A 20536-nucleotide genomic window follows, 5' to 3' on the forward strand; every position below is an offset into this window, starting at 1 on the left:
CACCAAGATGCTTGCTGCTTTGCTGCTCCCCTTCTCGATAACTGACAGTGATGCACAGCAATGGGAAACCAGATCAACCAAGAAGTCCCTCTCACCACACCGCTACGGCTTGCAAAGTGCTTACGTACTTTGCTGGCATAACTTTATTAATTATAGCAAAGGGACAGAAAATGTCATTCCTGGGTTCCTCCAGAGTATAATATTTGGAAGCCACTAGTTTAGTTGATAGTATTAAGGGATTCTTTGGGATGGGAATCCAAGGGGAGTATTAGAGCTTTGTTTATCCATAGTCCTACAAAGGCATGTGGTTTTGGAATCACAAGTATCGCCTTTGTATGGTTTTAGTTTTGTTTTAAATGTATTTGGTGTTTTGTGTTTTTAACATTTTTTAATTACAGTGGTACCTCCGTTCTCAAACTTAATCCGTTCCGGAAGTCTGTTCCAAAACCAAAGCGTTCCAAAAGCAAGGCATGCTTTCCCATAGAAAGCAATGCAAAACAAATTAATCCATTCCAGACTTTTAAAAACAATCCCTAAAACAGCAATTTAACGTGAATTTTACTATCTAATGAGACCACTGATCCATAAAATGAAAGCAATATTCAATGTACTGTACTATAAAATAAGTAAGACAGTATTGTAGATGATAAAATTCAAAATTTAATTTTTTTCTTCCCTGCACTGATGATAGTCATTGTTTGGATGGGGGGGGGGGGCTTTTATCCATTTCTGCAGTCACACAATCAATTAATCAGAAGCTGAACTGGGTTCCACACAGTCACAAAAACAAATTAACCGAAAAAGCCTCAAAAACAAAAACGCAAAATAAATAGCAAAAACAAAAGCGCCAAACTTAATCTGTTCCGGAAGTCCGTTTGACTTCCGAAATGTTCCAAAACCAAGGCACAGCTTCTGATTGATGCAGGCACCCAAGAAACAATAGCCAACAACCGCATCGGATGTTTGCTTCCAAAAATCATTTGAAAACCAGAACACTAAATTTCATGTTTTCAGAGTTTGAGAACCAAGGTGTTTGAGAACCAAGGTGTTTGAGAACCAAGGTACCACTGTATTATTAGTGTACATCACACTGACAAAGTTGTTAAGGAGACAATTAATAAATCAATGATGACGACGAGGAGGAAAACAATGGAAGAGGAATAAAGTGAATATCATAAATGGATCTGTTATTTGTGGGGATGTGCTTTCATTCCATTACCACTTCTAACACTGCTGCTTTAAAGAAAATTGGATGCTTTGTGTAATGTAATATATACACATGTGTGTATTTTAGTTTTTATTATGGGATATATGCGAGCGTGATTTAATAGAGTGGTATTCAAATAGGGTTTACACAGAGTAGACCTACTGAAATTAATGAACGTGCCTAAGTTCGGCCCATTCATTTCAATGGATCTACTCTGCATAAGACTTATCTGTAAGCTGCTTTGGAGGAATGTGGGCTAGGATTTCTATTTATAAATTAAGATAAATAATTCACCAGTATCAGATACTTTCCATCCTGTGCTAAGAAGCAACAGAAATACTGTCGGTCTGAGCCCTTCTTCAAAAACAATGGGCTGGATCCAGACTTTGCCTTCCGCAAAGGAAGGCTGCTTCTGTCCATGGAAGGCTATTGATCCCATTGGCAAAGTTTGAGAAGCAACTTCGGCCGACTTCTCCCCTTGTTGTCAGGAGTGAACTCTAGATCCAACCTAATATCTGTAGACCAGGTGGGTGGGGAACCATTTTCAGTCTGAACCACCTTCCAGGGGCCACATGAGAGTGATAAAGGCAAAAGTGAGTGGAGAAATGTGCACTAGGCTAGTTTGTGTGGGATGGGTTTTAATGGGTAGGAGAGGATATGTTAATAGCAATTTATCCCTCCAGCTGCCAACATGTGTACATTAAACAGAGTTTTTAAATCCCATTATTGGCAGTGAAATTGGAAGCATAGGAACTGGGCTGCAAAGACTCACTTTGTAAGCTGGCTTCCCCCTTCTTAGCCTGCATAACAATGAACCAGGCAACAATGTGTAAAGTTACATATAAAAGTAAGATTTACTTTATAATCGTGCATTGGTTCACAGAAACAGCAGCAGTAAAAACTATGCAAGCAAAATACTTATATTTACAGTATAACCAATCTCAGACAATCAGGCACAGGGCATGATTGCCCGCATGGCTGGTTGGAGAGCGAGAGAGAGAGAGGAACAGGAAGTACTATATGCTCCTTCCTCTCCAGGAGATGATGGGAAATGACATCACACAGAGCCCTCTCTACCAACTGCATTTCTATGGTCTGAGTATCTGACTCTCAGCAATATACAGTGGTACCTTGATTCTCAAACTTAATCTGTTCTGGGAGTCTGTTCAACTCCCGAAATGGTTCAAAAACCAAGGCACAGCTTCCGATTGGTTGCAGGAGCTTCCTGCACTCAAGCAGAAGCCGCGTCAGACGTTTGGCTTCCAAAAAACGTTTGCAAACCAGAACACTTACTTCTGGGTTTGTGGCGTTCGGGAGCCAAGCCATTCGCGAACCAAGGTACCACTGTAGCTCTGTGGACTTAGCCTCTTCTAAAAGATGTCTGTTTAAAAGACATCTGAAGGCAGCCCTGTTTAGGGAAGTTTTTAATATTTAATACTGTATTGTTTTTAACACTCGATTGGGAGCTACCCAGAGTGGCTGGGGAAACTCAGCCAGATGGGTGGGGTATAAATAATAAATTATTATTATTATTCTTATGCTAACTAGCAAGAATATGTATTTGTTAGGTTTGTCTGCTAATCTCCCACTACATAAACTCACACACCCTTTTTTCCTTCCTCCATACGGGCAGCTACTCCTGCCAACTTAGCAGTTCGAAAGCACGTCAAAGTGGAAGTAGATAAATAGGTACCGCTCCAGTGGGAAGGTAAACAATGTTTCCGTGTGCTGCTCTGGTTTGCCAGAAGCGGCTTAGTCATGCTGGCCACATGACCCAGAAGCTGTACACCAGCTCCCTCGGCCAATAAAGCAAGATGAGCTCCACAACCCCAGAGTCGGCCACGACTGGATCTAATGGTCAGGGGTCCCTTTACAGGCAGCCAAGAAGCATTGTCAGGGCTTAAGGACATGGTCCAGTCAGGCAAAAACACTAAAGGAGTGTGTGAAGCAGCTTCGGTGAGGGGGTGTGACCTGGGAAGAGTCCTGGAGGCCAGACAGAGAGGTCTGGAGAGCCACATCTTGCCTCTGGGCCTGAGGTTACCTGACTTCTGCTCTAGACCTCATGAAGAAGGTGCTGCAAAGACTCTCTTTCACTGTCTCATATAATGAAAAAGCTTCCAGGATTAGAGACTTTTTTATTTTAAGAAATGCATTTCAGCAAAGAAAGAAAGAAAAAAGGTTTCTTAAAAATTGTGCCCAGTGTAATTGAACGTAATTGAGACTCTGACCACTAACGCTTGTCAACCTCTACTAGACCACAAAGATAATGCATTTTGGTTTGGGACTGCTACCTGATTGCAATACAGTTTATATAAGTCTTTCAAAGGGAAATAAACTGTGAAGGTATCTTATATTATTACCTTGCAGGGGGAAGGAAAGAGCTTTGCAAAGAAACATTACTGCGCATTCCCTGTATCATCAGCACAGAACTCTCAAGTCATCCTTAAATGTCATTAACGATAATGCGCTCAAAGTTTTGAAGTGAGTGCTTCCAGTATCCTCATTTGGCATCTCGAAGCAACATTCAGCTGTCTCCCCTTTGCAGACACACAGCTTCTTAATATTCTATTTGGGGAATCATTAGGTCAATTTGCAAATATTAAAATTTCTCCTAAAGCGAATAAGGCTAATAAAAATACCATTATGGTTTCCATTTACTCATCATCAAGAGAAAACTAAACAACCTGGTCTATTTCATTACTTATTTGCTACCGGCATATGCTGCTCTTCCTTCAAAGAGGAATACTACTGAAAACAGCATTCTTCTGTTGAGTTCATCCCATCTTCCCTGGAAAGTTTAACATCTCTTACCCATCTGGTAATGGCATCACGTTGGAATTTGCCCCGCCTCTTCCAGCCACCAATGAAATCATTTATTTACTTATTTCATTTATTGACCACCTTTCATCAGAGACCACAAGGTGGCTTACAACATTCTAAAAACCAAACAGTATCTTCCTATATACATAAAAATGTAAGTCTGTCGTCACGCTGCAGTTTGCATGGCTGCTGATAGGTGGCCATGATAATTTCAGCGAGATGACAGAATGGCAGGCAAATAAGGGAGCAAGCATTGCATGGGGGAAAATGTTCTGTGAAGCACCTTGCTCCAATAATAATAATAATAATAATAATAATAATAATAATAATAATAATAATAATAATATTTATTTATATCCCGCCCTCCCCAGCCGAAGCCGGACTCAGAGCGGCTAACAACAATAAAAGTAACACAGCATTCAAAAATCAATTCATTTTAAAATATTATGAAAATGATTTACAGGTGGTACTTTCTATCACCTTTGGTGGACGTGCCCGAAGATTAAGGCTTTCTGGGAAATGATATATAATGAAATGAAAAAGGTACTTAAATGTACGTTCCCTAAGAAACCAGAGGCCTTTCTCTTGGGCATTGTCGGCCAATTGGTGTCAAAGAAAGACAGAACTTTCTTTATGTATGCTACAACAGCAGCAAGAATACTTATCGCAAAGTATTGGAAGACACAAGATCTACCCACCCTGGAAGAATGGCAGATGAAAGTGATGGACTACATGACAATGGCTGAGATGACTGGCAGAATCCGCGATCAGGGAAAGGAGACGGCGGAAGAAGAATGGAAGAAATTTAAAATCTATCTTAAGGACTATTATAAACTTGATGAATGTTAGAATGTCGAGGTTTTGAGAAAGAAAGGGTTACAGCGATATAAGATTAGACTGAAGGAAAGATTAAGAGGACAGAGGCTTGACAGAAATATTTAGAAGCTGCTAAAAAACTTTGGACATTGGGATGCAGAAAGGGGAGGTATGGGGGAGTCTGAGAAACAAGGTTCATGAAAAAAAGGTTATGAAACTATACGTGTTTGTATGTCTTCTTATATGTTTGTATTGTTTTAAAAATTTTGTAAAACCAAATAAAAAAAATTTCATAAAAAAACAAAAAAAAATCAATTCATTTTAAAATCAATTCAAAATCAAATTCATGGCAACCATTGGGCTAGAGTTCTGTGAGGATTACCAAAGGAGGGGGTCAGACTGTGCCTTGGCCAAAGCCCTGGTGGAACAGCTCTGTCTTGCAGGCCCTGCGGAAAGATCTCAGGTCCTGCAGGGCCCTAGTCTCTTGTGACAGAGTGTTCCACCAGTTTGTGGCCACAGCCGAAAAAGCCCTGGCTATGGTTGAGGCCAGCCTAACCTTCCTGTGTCCCGGGACCTCCAAGATGTTTTTGTTTGAAGACCGTAAGGTCCTCCATGGGACATACCAGGAAAGGCGGCCCTGTAGGTACAAGGGTCCAATGCCGTATAGGGCTTTAAAAACAGCTGGAGCATGATATAATGGAGGCACTTCAGAAACTGCTCTCTAAAGCTGGGGCTTGGAGCAGGCTGTGCGGGGATAGTGGAGGGGGTGGGTCAGGTGTGGGGAAAGTAGGGTTGGCAAAGTGGTTTGCAGGCTGTACGCCGAGAGCCTTCTAATTCCTTGATCCAGCAAGTTGTAAAACTTAAGCAAGAATTCAAATTTCTGGAATAGCTAGGTTAGCTTCCTGGTGAGTGGTGACAGCCTAGGTAATGGACTATCAAGGGTACAAAGGAAGTGGCTCTATGCCAGACGGGTGGGCCCCCTTCCTCAACTTGCTGGTAGTTGGAAAAAGCAAAGGCCAGAGCTTAGTTGTGTGTGTAAGCTAGAAACTGGAGGAAAAAGCAGGCTGAATCCTGTGAGGGAGAGGCATGCCTGATTTCTGCTTGCATCCAAGGCTATGGCTATGGCTGAAACAAGATCCCATTGGGATGTTAAATGCAGTGAACTCCTCCATTGTAGGCTCAGGCTGTATATATGTGTAAATAAACCATGTATCACAAAGACATCACAGTCTCCATTGTCCTTCATTCCAAAGGAAACATAAACCCTGGGTAAGCGCCTGGAATTCTGCACCGTTCAGAGACTGGCGTGGTGTGCAACTGTATGTTCAAATTTTCAAACCAAAACTATTTTCCAAATCGCGATAAGCAGCATAGAAGCCAGTTACACAAACTCATTGCATAGCAATTAGGCTGACCCCAAAGATCAATATTTATACTACCTCCTGCCCTCTAGCTGGCAAGTCTCCTGCTTCATTTAATAATAATAATAATAATTATACCCCGCCCATCTGTCTGGGTTTCCCCAGCCACTCTGGACGGCTTCCAACAAAATACCATATTTTTCGCTGTATAACACGCACCAGACCATAAGACGCACCTAGTTTTTGGAGGAGGAAAACAAGAAAAAAAATATTCTGAATCTCAGAAGCCAGAACAACAAGAAGGATCGCTGCGCAGCGATCCTGTTCTGGCTTCTGGGATAGCTGCGCAGCCTGCATTCGCTCCATAAGACGCACACACATTTCCCCTTACTTTTTAGGAGGGAAAAAGTGAGTCTTATAGAGCAAAAAATACGGTATTTAAAATACAATAAAACAACCTATGCACTCCACAGTGATGGTGAAGGTACTCAGGAGCAACTGAGTCAAAGGCTTTGCACATCTTGCCATTCCACAATCTAGGCACAGAGCCTTTCCCCTGAAAAGCACTTATGTTTGCAACACATTGGGGAATCTGGAAACCAGCTTGTTGGTAAGTTTCCCTTGCGTATACCGGCTTTGCCTTCCTACTGGCGTCTCACTTAGGCAGATCTCACTTTGCTCTGTTCTGATGGCCCTCAGAGCAACCAACAGACTTGCTGGCCTGAAATGTTTAAAGCTTAATAAGATCTAGAACTTGCTTATCTGACAGAAAATTGCCTTGGATTTGCCAGCGCGACAGTATATATAGAAAGTTGAAGAAAGGTTCCATGGAAATAATGCAGCATATTCTTGACCCCATTGACAAGAAGAGTCTGCAATCAAATTGAAACTGAATAGACTCTTGCCCACTTAATGAAATTTCGTATTGTGCCTTGTACATTGCCTGCCTTACAAAGGTACATCAAAACGGAAGCCGAGCTGATGACACTCCAAACCCAAAGCTGTTGTGCTTCCTTTTGCCATCCCTATTTTAAAAGCCATGTAATCCAACTTCTAGCCTCTTCTCCCTGCAGGATCAAATAAACTATAATCCAATCAACGGTCAACATACCTACATTGACCTCAGAGCACCGTGCCTTATTCCATCTTATTTTATTTTACTTGACGCTAGATGTCCACTCCCATAGAAGAAAGCTCTTGGATTTGAAAGCATGCAACACATTTGAACAGCCTGTTGGTTGAGCAAATTATGTGATTCCAGGTTATTCTATGTTGCTTGCTGGGCTCATGCGGTTGTTAAGCACCGGATCCCTCTGAAACAAGGTTAAGGGATCAATAGCGAGCTGTAACGCTGCAGATATCTCCTGCAGCCCCCTTTTCAGTCTGCACAAATCCTCCCCTCTGGCCTTAACCAGTTAAGAAATCCATCTGCAGCAACTGTGAACAAAGTCCTGTTAACCATAATTTGGTTACTGGTGTGGCGTTTGCCCGTGTGTGACATCATACTGGGTTCATAAGGAAAGGGTTAACTAATTGTAAAATGACTAACCAATGGGAACCCAAGGGGAGGAGTTAAGAGTTAGGGTGTTTGAGAAGTCAGTCTGGAGTTAGAAGAGACAGAGAGGATAAGTCTGTGGGTTGGGCTAGTCTGATGTGAGAGAGTGAGATAATTTGTTAAGAGGAGTCAGTCAAACAGTTGAGATAATCAGTCAGAAGGTATTAGGAAGGTATAGAAACTAAAGTTAATAAACTGACAGGAATATTATCTGAGAAACCATAAACTTGTTAATGTTTGTAAAATAAACTTGTTTATTTGCTTCAGTTTTAACAACTGTCTGGACTCAGTGTTTTACCCAAGAGTAACGGGTTGGTGGCAGCGGGGAAGCGAGCACAGTGGTGGAACAGGGATAAATAGACCGTTAAACGTCCAGGGACCCTGTGTGATCGCCACACTGGTTACACTGGAAATCTGGTCTGGCATTAACTGGGGTTAAGGTCTGTGCCAATGTAATTCTTAATAGAGCAATGCTACAGAGAAGTGGGTAGGAGGAAGAGTCCTTGGTAGACCCTTACTAAATCCTGCTGGGCTTGTGTTGGCCATACTGGAAGGTTTCCCCCTCTGCCCTTCAATCCACTGGTTTCCAGGGGAGGGAAAATAACTGTGCCTGCTCCAGGACTGGCACAGTTTGTCTCCCTTGTTGGGGGCATGTCAAGGGAACAGGAGGGCTTGGGATCCTGTGGATCCGAGGCCTCTTCTGATCCACCCCTGATATACCCACAAGACACACCCCTTTTCAGCCCCTCACAACAAAACTTTCCACAGTTGCAATAAAGACGGCTTTGAGGGGAGGTCTTCTTTGCCCAAAGATCTCCACACTTTCTACCCTGACAGAGGGTGGTCCAGGGGATCCACCCATCCACCGGCTACTCCAGGAAAGAGACCTCTTCACATAAGGTAAGCTAGTTAAGATATGGGGTTTTCTCCCACAAGATGCACTGATGAAACACCGTCTTGCTTGCAGGCTTTTGTCAGGAGAAGGTCAGCAACAAAACACCTGGCGTCAGTGAAGTTAACTCTTTATTCAAAAAAACCAAAAATAGTGCATGTCTAGTGGTCACAGGAACTCTTCCCAGTAGGTCTTGCCCCAAAGAGGCAGTTGTGAGGACTGAATGTCCCACTGTTCTCTAAGGATCCTCTCTTGGTTCCTTCTCCAGCAACCTGAGGTGCCTTCACCTTGTCTCTCTTTGCTCTGCCCTCTTCATTCCTCTGTATGTTCTGGGAGACCAGTGGGGAGAGGAACTGGTCACAACAGGAGGGGGAGACTCCCTGGCGTCTTCAGCAGCCTGCCCCCACTCCTCTCCAGCCTCCACTTCTGCCTCTGATTCTGGACTGCTCTCTGCCCCAGCTTCTTCCTGCTCACTAAACCCTGTTGCCTCTTCAGCTTCCGACACCTCCCCCTGCCAGCCTGCTCCCTCTTCTTCCTCTGACCACTCATCATCGCCCCAACACTGATCCCCTGGCTCTGAGTCCTCTTCCCTGGGGGGTTCCTTGGGGGAGTTCCCCAGCTAGTGCCTCCTACCACTCCTCTGTATCCACCAGCCCATCTATAGCCATCTGGATGGATACTGTGAGAATAGGATGCTAGACAAGATGGGCATTTGGACTGATCCTGCAGAGCTTTTCTTATGTTCCTACATAGGAGTTTGGAGGAGGAAGCATGCAGCTTTGTGTACACACACACACACACACACACACACACACACATATATTGCCCTTCAATAATATTCCCAATATTATTTACAAGAATGAATAAAATAAAATATAACTGCAAACATAACATCATAAACTGATCTCATAGCTGCCTCTCCCAATTACTTAACTGCGGATTGAGCCTACATTCTGCCTGCACTGGCCCATTCAGTTGGTCCAATATATTTGTAGTTTTTTGGGTTTTTTAACACTGCAGCACAGCTGTATCATCCCAGTCTATATTTCAGACAGAACAGGTAGCTATTAGACAACAGTGTCCGCTTTGGTAAAACTCGGAACAAACTTGGAACAAAACTAATAAAAGACAGCAGGAATAAACAGCATTTTCATTATTTTGTTTTATCATGCAATAACCGGGTGCAGGAGTTGTGTGCTCTTGGCATAGAGGAAAGATAGTTTAGATAGGATCACAAGAAGCTGCCTTATACAGAGTCAGACCATTGGCATATCTAGCTCAGTATTGTCTACAATGACTGGCAGTAGCTCTCCAGGATTCAGACAGAGGTATTTCCCAACCTGAAGATGCCAGGGATTGAACCTTGAGACCTTCTGTATGCAAAGCAGATGCTCTACAACTGAGCAAGGTCATTCCCAATAATGTGAGGGCTCTGCCTGCTAAGAATTCTGAAGGTTCCTGGGCCAAAAGATAAGAGAAAGTTGGGGTGGAGACCCATTTCCTATACACTGGAAAGGATACCTTTCTTCATCAATGGTTATCTCCTCTGCCTCTCTCCTTTTAACCCCTCTAAGCTCCTTGGGGAAATTAGTGGACAGAGAGAAGTAAGGAGAGGCAAACTATGAATGGATATAGTGATGTGGGTTTTTGCAAAAATTTAATATGGGAAAACGTTTGTGGAAATGTTTCCTGTGGATATTAAGCTAACTTGCACAGGGTAATTTGTACCTGACAGTTTTCTGATGTGCGAGCAAGTGATTTAATTTAGGATGTTATTCCCCCCCCCCAATTTAGTAAACAAAGCCACCACCCTCAAAAAAGTACCCCATGTTAATTTTTGTCCCAATTCCCCACAAAAATTTGAAGGGAAGAAATAAGGCACGGCTTAAATTATGTATTATTTGAATACTTGTAAAAATTGCAAAGACAAGATCATGTGCTTCTCTTACATCATTTAAAACTAAGGGACCAACCCGAAGTTATTGAAAACTGTTGACGCACTAATAAATGTTAGAAACCCAAAGAACTGTGCACGATATACGCTGACTCACATACTCGCTGGGGATAATCACCGGACAAATATTAATTACATCTTTGAAACTGCCGAGCTTGCTTAATATTCTATTCGCATCTGGAATCCATTCATTGATACTAATGAATTTCGGGAAGGGAAAATTTCCCACAGAAAAAGAAAGCCCTGGGAAATTTTATACCCCACATCGCTGGAGGGAGCAAGCAGTCAGATCCTGCAGTGCGCAATTGATTTCTATCCTCCTTCAACTTTCTCTGTTGACTTCAGAATTCTCAGCAAGCAGAGTTTTGTTGTGGTCTCACATTGAGAGTGTAACGGGGGTCAGAGTGACAAGAAGATGGCATGGTGGGGAGTTGGTGCTTACCTGACCTCCTGGCAGGTGAGTTGTCGCTGCTTACTGGGAGGGCTGGGGTGAGGCTGCGACAAGCCTGGTGCAATGCAAACGCCCTGGCTGTGCCAATCTGATGCACCTGCTGGCGTGTATGTACCATGCTGCCCTTTCTGCAGCCATGGCACTCTCCCTCCCAGCAAGCAGTATAGACTCATTTGCTGGGACTGGAGGTCAGGTAAGCACCTCTTCACCACCACGCTACCTGCCACTGGAGCCAGGATTGCCAGGAGGCCATGGAGGTGAGAAAGAAGTAGAATACAACTTTCACATACTGATCAGAAACAAGTCACATCTTCAGTGACAGGTCTGTGGTAAAAACATGCCTTCTCAAAATAGGAAGGGCTTAGCGTTTATTGGTATAAGCACTGTTTTCAAACATTTGGGAAAAGCAGAAGTTCTGATTTTGAACACAGAAGCCCATCTCAAAGCACTGCTCGTTCATTCATAGATCACTGTTATGGCTGGTTGATCTTTAAAACTCCCAAGAGCACACACTACGTGTTGCCAAATAATTAGTTAAATAACAACTGCGATTGCTTTGTTTTTTTAAAGAAACATGACAGCATGCTTTTGGCTTGATGGCTTAGGTTTGTCTCGTTCTCACTCACCTTTGCTGCAAAAATGCCGTTCTGTTGAATGTCCATTTGGGAGCCTTATCCTGCAACTCATGGTTCAAGGCGTTTGGATTGGGTACAAAGGAAGGGTCAAGGAACTTCAGTGCAAACTGGGACCTGAAAGGGGTCACATATCCACACCGTCAGTGAATTCACTCAAAGCATGAAGGAGTAAATTAACTATTCTATTACAGTCTAGAATGAAGTGCAAAGCAGTCTTCAAGGACACCCCACCATCAAATAGACAAGATATGTTCTGTGACACATTACACTTGCAATCTAAACATGCTCGGTTGTACGTATCTCACCAAATCCCAGTCCAGATGAGAACCTGGAGAAAGGGCAAGTTGTTCATTCTCCCTGACATGCTATTCATACGTGTGCTGGGAGACGCTTCCCCCACAGGAAGAGGGTTCGAAAGCATTGCTGCTGTTGCCCAAAGTGATGGATCTATTAGATCCTGCTACATATGTAATCTTGCACTTAATATGTTGTGGGGAGGAAAATATGCTATGGAATGCTACAGGCAAGCTAGAGACCTGAAACTATGCTTGCTACCACTTTTAATCATCTTCCTTTAGACTCTTTTTGGCCTTCTCCTTGTCCCCAGGAATTCATGTGCTTCATGCTCTCCTATTTCTCTACTGCTTCTTCTGCCCCACCTATTATTATTATTATTATTATTATTATTATTATTATTATTTGCCTTCAAAACAACAATCTCAAGCTGATGCACATGAAAGATAATTAAAAAGCAATAAACAGCAAATACATCTAAAAAAAACCTAAAACCAAACAAAGTAAAGGCCCATTTATCCAGCTGGAAAAGCCTGTCAGAACAAAAAGGTCTCCGGCTGTTTCCAGAAAGTGGTTGTCTGTCATATCATGGCAGCAAATGCTATTCCACAGAAGAGAGGAAGCCACATGCAAAAAGCCCTACTCCCGGGAACTGCAGAGCAGATTTCTGAGATCTTTAGAACCTGTAAGAGAAACTCCCCTGCAGACTGGCCCTTCTTCCTCTCTGTACTTTTGCTAAGTTTTTAACTTTTTGAAAGTACGGTTGTAACCCCCCCCCCCATTTTTCTGTTTATCTTTTGCAAACCGCTGTGAGGTGGCTTTTTCTACACTCAGGCAGTGTATAAATTTTATGGAATTAAAAAAAGAGGGGGGAAAATCCATTGATGAAAATGCTTGGAACCTGTGTGTAGATCATTGTTTGTGTGTTCTCACCTGAACGTACTTTAGGAAGCTACCTCATACTAAGCCAGACCACTGATCTATCTAACTCAGTATTATCTACGCTGATTGATTGTTGCTTTCCAGGGTTGTTCAGATGGAAGTATCTTCCATTCTCTACTTGGAGAAGCCAGGGATTTAACAAAGCAGCTACTCTACCAATGAGCTAGAGTCCTTCCTAAGCATTTTGCTGCATGCATACAGGGAGTCATAGAATTGAAAGGGACCCTAAGGGTCATCTAGGCCAACCCCCTGCAATGCAGGAATTTCAACATGCAGTCCCCCACCCAATTTGAAACCATACCGGACCCTGCTTAGCTTTGCAAATGTGCCAGTGTGTACATTCTTCTCACCTGATGGGCTGTACATCATACTTTCTATCTACATGTGACTAGAACAAATGTAACATGTAAAGCAGGGGTGAGGAGCCTATAGTGCCCTCCAGATTTGGTTGGACATCAGCTCCCATCACTCATGCTAGCTGGGGCTAATGGGAGTTGGAATCCAACAGCAGATTCTCGATCCCTGATGTAAAGCATCTTTTAGGCTGCAACTCTAAACAACAGTAAGTCCCACTGAACTCAGGAAGACTTAACTCTGAGAAGACATGTATCTGATTTTGCTGTTAGCCTCTAATTTCCCCCAATACTTCAAATTTTCTAATGATTAAAAGCCAGCCTACACATTAGTCTAGACAGCAGACGATGCCACCAGAAGCAGCCTCAGCATTATGGTTACATAACACTATATTTATTAAAGTGGCAGCATGGAGAAGACAACATACAAAAGCCATTTCTAGTGGGGCCCATACACAGAATATGGATTAAGGTATCCAGCTGCCTTGTACTGAGTCGAAACCTCTGGGCCATTTAGCCCAGTTCTGCTCCCTCTGGTAGGCAGCACCTACGCACAAAAGTAGAAAACAAACAGAATGGTCCGCCCTTTGAAATGTTGTGATCTGAGAGTTCTCCTTAATTAGAAGCAGAGGGTGGACGGGCACCAAACAGGGACGCTGCAGGATTTCCTGCATCAGCACGAGGTCGGACTAGATGGCATTTGAGGTCCCTTCCAAACGCTGATTTTGACCCCCCCCCATTCTGAACAGCCAGAGCCGTTAGCACCTGGGCGGTTCATTAGCGGAGAGTAAGCTTTGAAGGGAGTGAAGGCTCAGGGGCGCAGAACGGGAGCGGATGCAAATTCAGGACCATGGACAGCGACCTCCGAAAGATACAAGCTCGGAGCCTCAAGTTTCCATTCACTTTTAAAACTCTTCTTACTCTGAGAGGGAGGAGGCCATTTCAAGCAACGCCCCCCCACCAGAAGCATTTGTGTGGGCGCTGGGAAGGGGCTTATTTTTTGCAAAGAGCCTATGCAACGCCACGTCTGCACAGCGTGGGGCATTTCCCGGCCTCTCGACCAGCAGAGGAGGAGGAGGAAGACCCAGCGAATCGTCTCCACGACTTCCGCCTCACGCCTGCCTGGAAAATCCACCTTCCTCCTGCAATTCCCCTCCCCTAATTCTCCGGGCCCGATCTCTGCGCGCAGAGAAGAGGGTGCCTCTAATCTGCCGGCGCTAAAACGGGGAGTAAATCTGCGCTTCTTTGGGATGGTGGGGAGCGCAGCGCTTCCAAGCATTTTTTTTTTTAAAAAAATGCATTTTAAAATAAAATTAAGAAAGCCACAATCACACAAAGGACTCCCCTCCCCACTTCCATCACCAGACCTGCGGGGCAGCGCAGAACACGGGGTGGGGATGGGGGAAGACAAGGAATGGTGGAATGGAGCGATCGGAGACCCTTCCTAGCCCCCCTGCGCGTTTAAAGAGCGTTGTGCATCTGTCAACCCGCCCCCAAAACGGTGGGGAAGCCGCGCCGATGTCTTCCCCCATCCCCAGCCGGGGAAAGAGGGCGCCTGCGCCATCAGCTCGCCCCATGATGGAATATACATGAACCGGGCAGGGAGCCACCATGATTCTCGTCAGAGACCCGCATCATATTTTATCTATATCTATAGGAGCCGGGGATCCTCACCTCCCACCTTCCTCTGGCCACTGAGGCAACCCCCCCCCCACACACCTCGGCACGATCTGATCGATTTTTAAAAGGGAGGGGTGGGGGCTTGGTTTACTGCTGGCACAAAAAGCGAAGAGGTGGGGAATGGGGGTGTCCCGGAGCGTTGATCCAATAATGATCATAATAATAGTAATATCTGCCCCCCCCGCGCGCAACACACACCCTTCCCTCCTCTATCCCTTCCTCTCCAGCATGCATACCCTCCACCCAGCTCCCTTGCTCTTTCCTCCCCTGGAAGATGATATATGTACATTTAAATATATACATATATGTATTTCAAGCACTCACCTAAATCCAGTGTGGAACATGTACATTCGTGGCACTCCCGTGTTGGCGTATTTGGGAGTGGTGAAGATATTGTCTTTTTTCAGAGACACGTAGCTGATGAAGGACAAAATCAGCAGAGCTACGCTGAGCATCACCAGACCCAGAACACTAACCACCCGGACCATCTTGCAGCTTCTCATGCCTGGGGGCGGAGAAGGTGGGGGGGTGAAAGAGAGAACACACACACACACACACCCCCACACACACGGAGCTGAAAGAGCTACATTGGAGTTAACACACCCAGAAATCAGGGATGGAGCTTGTATGTGTGTGGGGGGTGGGGGGAGAGCGGTGTGGCTAAGGAGCGGGGGAGGGAAAACATACACAAAACACTCCAAAGGATTAATTCAAAGCGCACGCACACACACAGGGGAGCTAAGCGCTGAGAGGATGAAGAATTAAAAAATAATAATACAAAAAAAAATGGAGGGTATGAGCTCTGCAGCGTTGTAATGGCAGCGGATGGGGGTGGGTTAAAAAAAAAAAAAGGTGGATCCTGCCGGAAATTATAGAAAGCTGCCTGATCCTGCCTGCTTCCTTTGTGCAGGAAGCTGTGGATCCTATTGCCTTAAATAGGTGTCCCATTCAAAAGCACTCAGGGGGTGGCAAACACACATCCTGGAATATTCTGGAGATTTGCCCTCTGAACATAAGGAAAACGCCTTGCATTGAGTTGAACCATCCCAGTTCAGTTCAGTATGGTCTACTCTGCCCAGTGTTTCAGACAGGGGTTTCCCAGGCCTGCCTGGAGAGAGGGGACTGGATCTGGGAACTTGTGCATGCTAGGCAGGCGTTGTACCACTGAATTGTGGTTCTGGGTCTGACTGAGATGGGGTAGCACCTGTTTTCCTGCCTAAATGCCATCGGCACAATAGAAGATGCTCCAGACTCCAATATCCGCCCCTTAAAAACATCACTGCCTACAGACGGACATGAGTTGGTGGTTTGGAGCTGGTACAGCAGAGAACTTTGTGGCGAGGAAAGCCTTTGGGAGGCGGTTTGGAGCTGAGACAACCGAGAGCTTTGTGGTCAGTGAGCACAGCCTTCCACCTCTGGGCCTGAATCCCAGAACACACATGGGGCAGCTGTGAAAATGAGTGGACACTTTCAGGTACAGTATGCAGTGGCAAGGCTTAGCACAGAAATGAGGAAGCTAAGGCTCGCCAGATGTTGATGGACTACAACTCCCATCATCCCTGACATTTGCTGGGATGATGGGAATTGGGAGTCCAACAACATCTGGAAGGCCACACCCTTCCTTTAGCCTTTTACAGTTTCAGGGGGTTGGACTCAATGGCTTTGGGTCCCTTCCAACTCTCAGTTTCTATGATTCAGGTGTTGTTTATTTTTTTTTTAAAAGGGCCTGTTATCAAGGGAAGTGCAGGTGATGCTTCATTTTTATTTTATTTTAAAGAGAGCTGTCAAGAGTTTCCCCCAATATGAGACCCGTGCCATCTACCTTGAAAGGAAAACCAGGAAGGATACCCAACTCTGGTTATTGGCAACTCACTGAGTCCAAGCCAAGGGCATGTAAAGCCCTAAACAATTTGGGACCCAAGTACCAAAACCCAGCCAGATGGGTGGGGTAGAAATGATAAATAATAATAATAATAATAATAATAATAATAATAATAATAATAATAATAATAATAATTAGCATGACAGGGCATTCTCTGTGTTGGCACCCCACTTATGGAACTTCCCCCCCAGATGAAATTTGGTTCAGCCCTGCAGAAATATTTACCGGTAAGTGAAGGTGAAAGACCTTTTAAACTGGTTTATGTGTTTGGATTACAAGTGGAAATGATTTTTTTGCAATATTTTTGTAGATATTTGTTGCTGCTTAAAGAGCTGGTATGTGAAGTTGCTGGTATTCTAACAAAAATATGTAACAATAGAACATGTGGACCTCCAGTGAAGCTGAATGTTGGAAGATTCAGAAGAGATTTTTAAAAAAAACATAGTACCTCTTCATGCATTGCGTAGTTTTGTATGTATTGTGGTATTTTATGCATTGTTACTTGCAGTTATTTTTACTGATCATAGTTTAGTAATTATTTATTGTAACTGTTAAGAGTGAATTTCTGTTTAATTACTATTGGCTGATGTTTTGAGAGTTAATTTTATTATATTCTAATAGATTATTGAATATTACTTTTATCTGGTATAAGTTGTTCCATTTTAAAGTTATGTTTTATTATGACTTTTTGTATTGGGTCAGTTTACTATATAAATGTGTGCTTTCTTTGTTGCATATTTTGTTGCTGTAAACCGCCATGTGCATGGTAATTTAGAGTGGCGGATTACAAATTAATAGGGAAGCGAAATGAAATGAAATAGCTGCCTGGACCACATAACACCAGTCCTGAGAGATCTGCATTGGCTCCCAGTACATTTCCGAGCACAATTCAAAGTGTTGGTGCTGACCTTTAAAGCCCTAAACAGCCTCAGTCCTGTATACCTGAAGGAGCGTCTCCACCCCCATCATTCTGCCCGGACACTGAGGTCCAGCGCCGAGGGCCTTCTGGCGGTTCCCTCATTGTGAGAAGTGAGGTTACAGGGAACCAGACAGAGGGCCTTCTCGGTAGTGGCGCCCGCCCTGTGGAACGCCCTCCCATCAGATGTGAAGGAAATAAGCAGCTATCTTATCTTTAAAAGACATCTGAAGGCAGCCCTGTTTATTTAATGCTGTATTGTTTTTAACACTCGATTGGGAGCTGCCCAGAGTGGCTGGGGAAACTCAGCCAGATGGGTGGGGTATAAATAATAAATTATTATTATTATTATTATTATTATTATTATTATTATTATTACTCCCAAAGGAGGCACTGATGGCCACCAACCTGGAAGGACTGGACCCATTCATAGAGGAGAAGGCTGCTAGCCAGGATGATTATGTTCTGCCTCCATGGCTGGAAGTAGTAATGTTTCTGAATACAAGTTGCTGGAAACCACAGGAGGGAAGAGGGCTCTTGTCTTTGGGTTCTGTTCCAGGGTATCCCACAGGCATCTGGTTGATCACTGTGATAACAGGATGAACTAGATGTGCCACTTACCCTATCCACTTTATCCACACCAAAAGGACCCAGAATGTTATATACTAAAGTATAGTTGTATATAAGTTACAAGAACTTAGACACACTTGGACAATGTAGGACACACCTTCTTGAACTGTAGGTATGGAATGTGTGTTTCAAAACAAATTCTCATTCGTCTTATCTAGGTTGGCCCTTGAAGTCTGCACATCATCACTGTTTGCTAATAGACTCCAATGTATTGCATTTGCAGCCCGGAAAAGTACAAATATAGACCTGATTCCAAACAACCTTATCGATTTTAAAATTATGCATAGGTTGTAAGATGACCAAGAGGTATCTTAGTACAGTACAGTGATGAGCACAGCTTTTTGACCTCCTTGGCAGGTCCTGGCTGTCAGAGGTACAAGCCGGAGCTGACTAGATGAATCAAATTAGACCCTGTCTGTTGGAGTCACATACCATCCATGCATAATTTTCCAAACAGATGCATGTCAGGATTTGTCTTGTAGTTTGGCCTAGATTCTCACTGTAGTCTATATGCAAGTCTTAAGATATGGCTGAAAGCCATATGATGCAACAGTTATGCAGAAGCTAAGAAGGGTCTGGATGAGAGACCAGCTGAAGGTCTCATGTGATCTGCATTTAGAATCATGGAAGAAAGCAATAATATAGCTATAATTTTTTAAAAATGAAATAAAGCTTAGAATAATTGTTCCTAAGAGAGAAAGTCTCCTCAGAGCCCTGTTTGCCATCTTAATGAGATGTGTGTGTTGATTGTTGTGGTGGCTGTTGAAAACCAAATAATTTGATTATTGCTCCTAAGGAAGGAGGTTTTTTTAAAACAGCAGCAACAACAGCAACAACAACTCATAAATAAAAGTGTAGTCTTTACAATCAATCAATCAATCAATCAATCAATCAATCAATCAGTAAACCAGTCAATCAATTCAGTCAGTCAATCTCACAAAAGTTACGAGCCTGCTAAAAGGCTAAACTGGGAGATGACTCTGCAGTCAGCATGCAAATGCAAGCTATTAGTCTCTTAGATGGCTAGTAAAAATTAAATAAAATTGCTTTCTTCCAAATGGACTGGTGGAAGAAGGGAAAGTGGCCTTCCTCTACCAAGGGGACAAGTGGAATTGGGGAAGGGCCACAGCTCAGTGGTACAGCATCTGCTTTGCATGCATTAGGTCCCTGGTTCAATTCCCGGCATCTCCAAGTCAGGCTGAGAAAGTCTGAAATCCTGGAGAGATGCTGTAGGTCAATAAAGACAACATGGGAACAAGACGGGCCAATGACTTGATTCTGTAAAAGGCACCTCCCTATGTTCCTAAGGAGGGTGGAGTGGTCCATTCTCCCTCTGCTAGCCCCTTCCTTTGCAGTTAGTGCTGAAATCAAGCAAGCTAGTGGAAGAGGGTTGGAGCATCATCTGCCAGCTTGTTTGCACATCTCTGCATAGAAATCCACCCACTCACCTGTGGCTACCTGGATAATTGTTAGATAAGAGGCTAAATCAGTCACCAAACTTTATTATCTTAGCCACGGCCATAACAAAGGAACTATACACCAGGAAGATAAATATGTGGCTAAAAGCAAGGTTAAAACTCCAAATCAGATCCAAAGTCCAAGCCAGAAAATACCCAATGGACAGACCTATCCTACGGATTAAAATTAGTCTGGCAGTTATTCGCTCTTCCTAGGGAATTCTGTAGATTCCAGAAGAGTTTCTGCATTAGTCTGATCTGACAAAAAGAGCCAAATGCTATTACCATTCAGACACAACCTTGCACGAAACAGAGGCCACTGTGTCAGGTGCATTGGATGAAATGGGCTCTGGCCTCCCAGAGTTTATGCCACAAGAACCATGTGCTCATCTCCAAGGTGCCACTAGGGTTAGGGACATCTAATATTGAATTTATTTATTTGTCAAAATTTCTAAGCCCATCAACATTAAGGAAAAAAAAATGGTGGTGAACAGCATGCAGCCAACAGGCTTCACAGAGACGGAACACCAGATGATACCACCAACTCCAGGGCCCGGCCCTGTCGGTGAGGAATTACAGAACGACTGCAATCTACTCTAATTACTGTGAGCTGCTTCACCCCTTAGTTTCCCTTCTCCTCCTTTCTTCTGAGTCCTGGCAAAGCACGAGAAACGAGACTGTTGTTGCTTTT

At 43.7% G+C, this 20536-nt stretch overlaps 1 protein-coding gene across 1 annotated transcript in view; it reads right to left on the reverse strand.

Annotated features, from left to right (window-relative positions):
* Positions 1-20536, reverse strand: part of ST8SIA3 (ST8 alpha-N-acetyl-neuraminide alpha-2,8-sialyltransferase 3) — a 40642-nt gene that overhangs the window by 11951 nt on the left and 8155 nt on the right. Inside the window, exons 2-3 of the mRNA XM_081213095.1 lie at positions 15285-15465; positions 11683-11805 (exon numbers count right to left, since the gene is read on the reverse strand). Of these exons, the coding sequence (XP_081069221.1) occupies positions 11683-11805; positions 15285-15465 (304 nt within the window). The remainder of the gene's footprint in view (positions 1-11682; positions 11806-15284; positions 15466-20536) is intronic.

This window comes from Podarcis bocagei (genome assembly GCF_964188305.1).
Source record: "Podarcis bocagei genome assembly, chromosome: 11".
Taxonomy (NCBI): domain Eukaryota; kingdom Metazoa; phylum Chordata; class Lepidosauria; order Squamata; family Lacertidae; genus Podarcis; species Podarcis bocagei.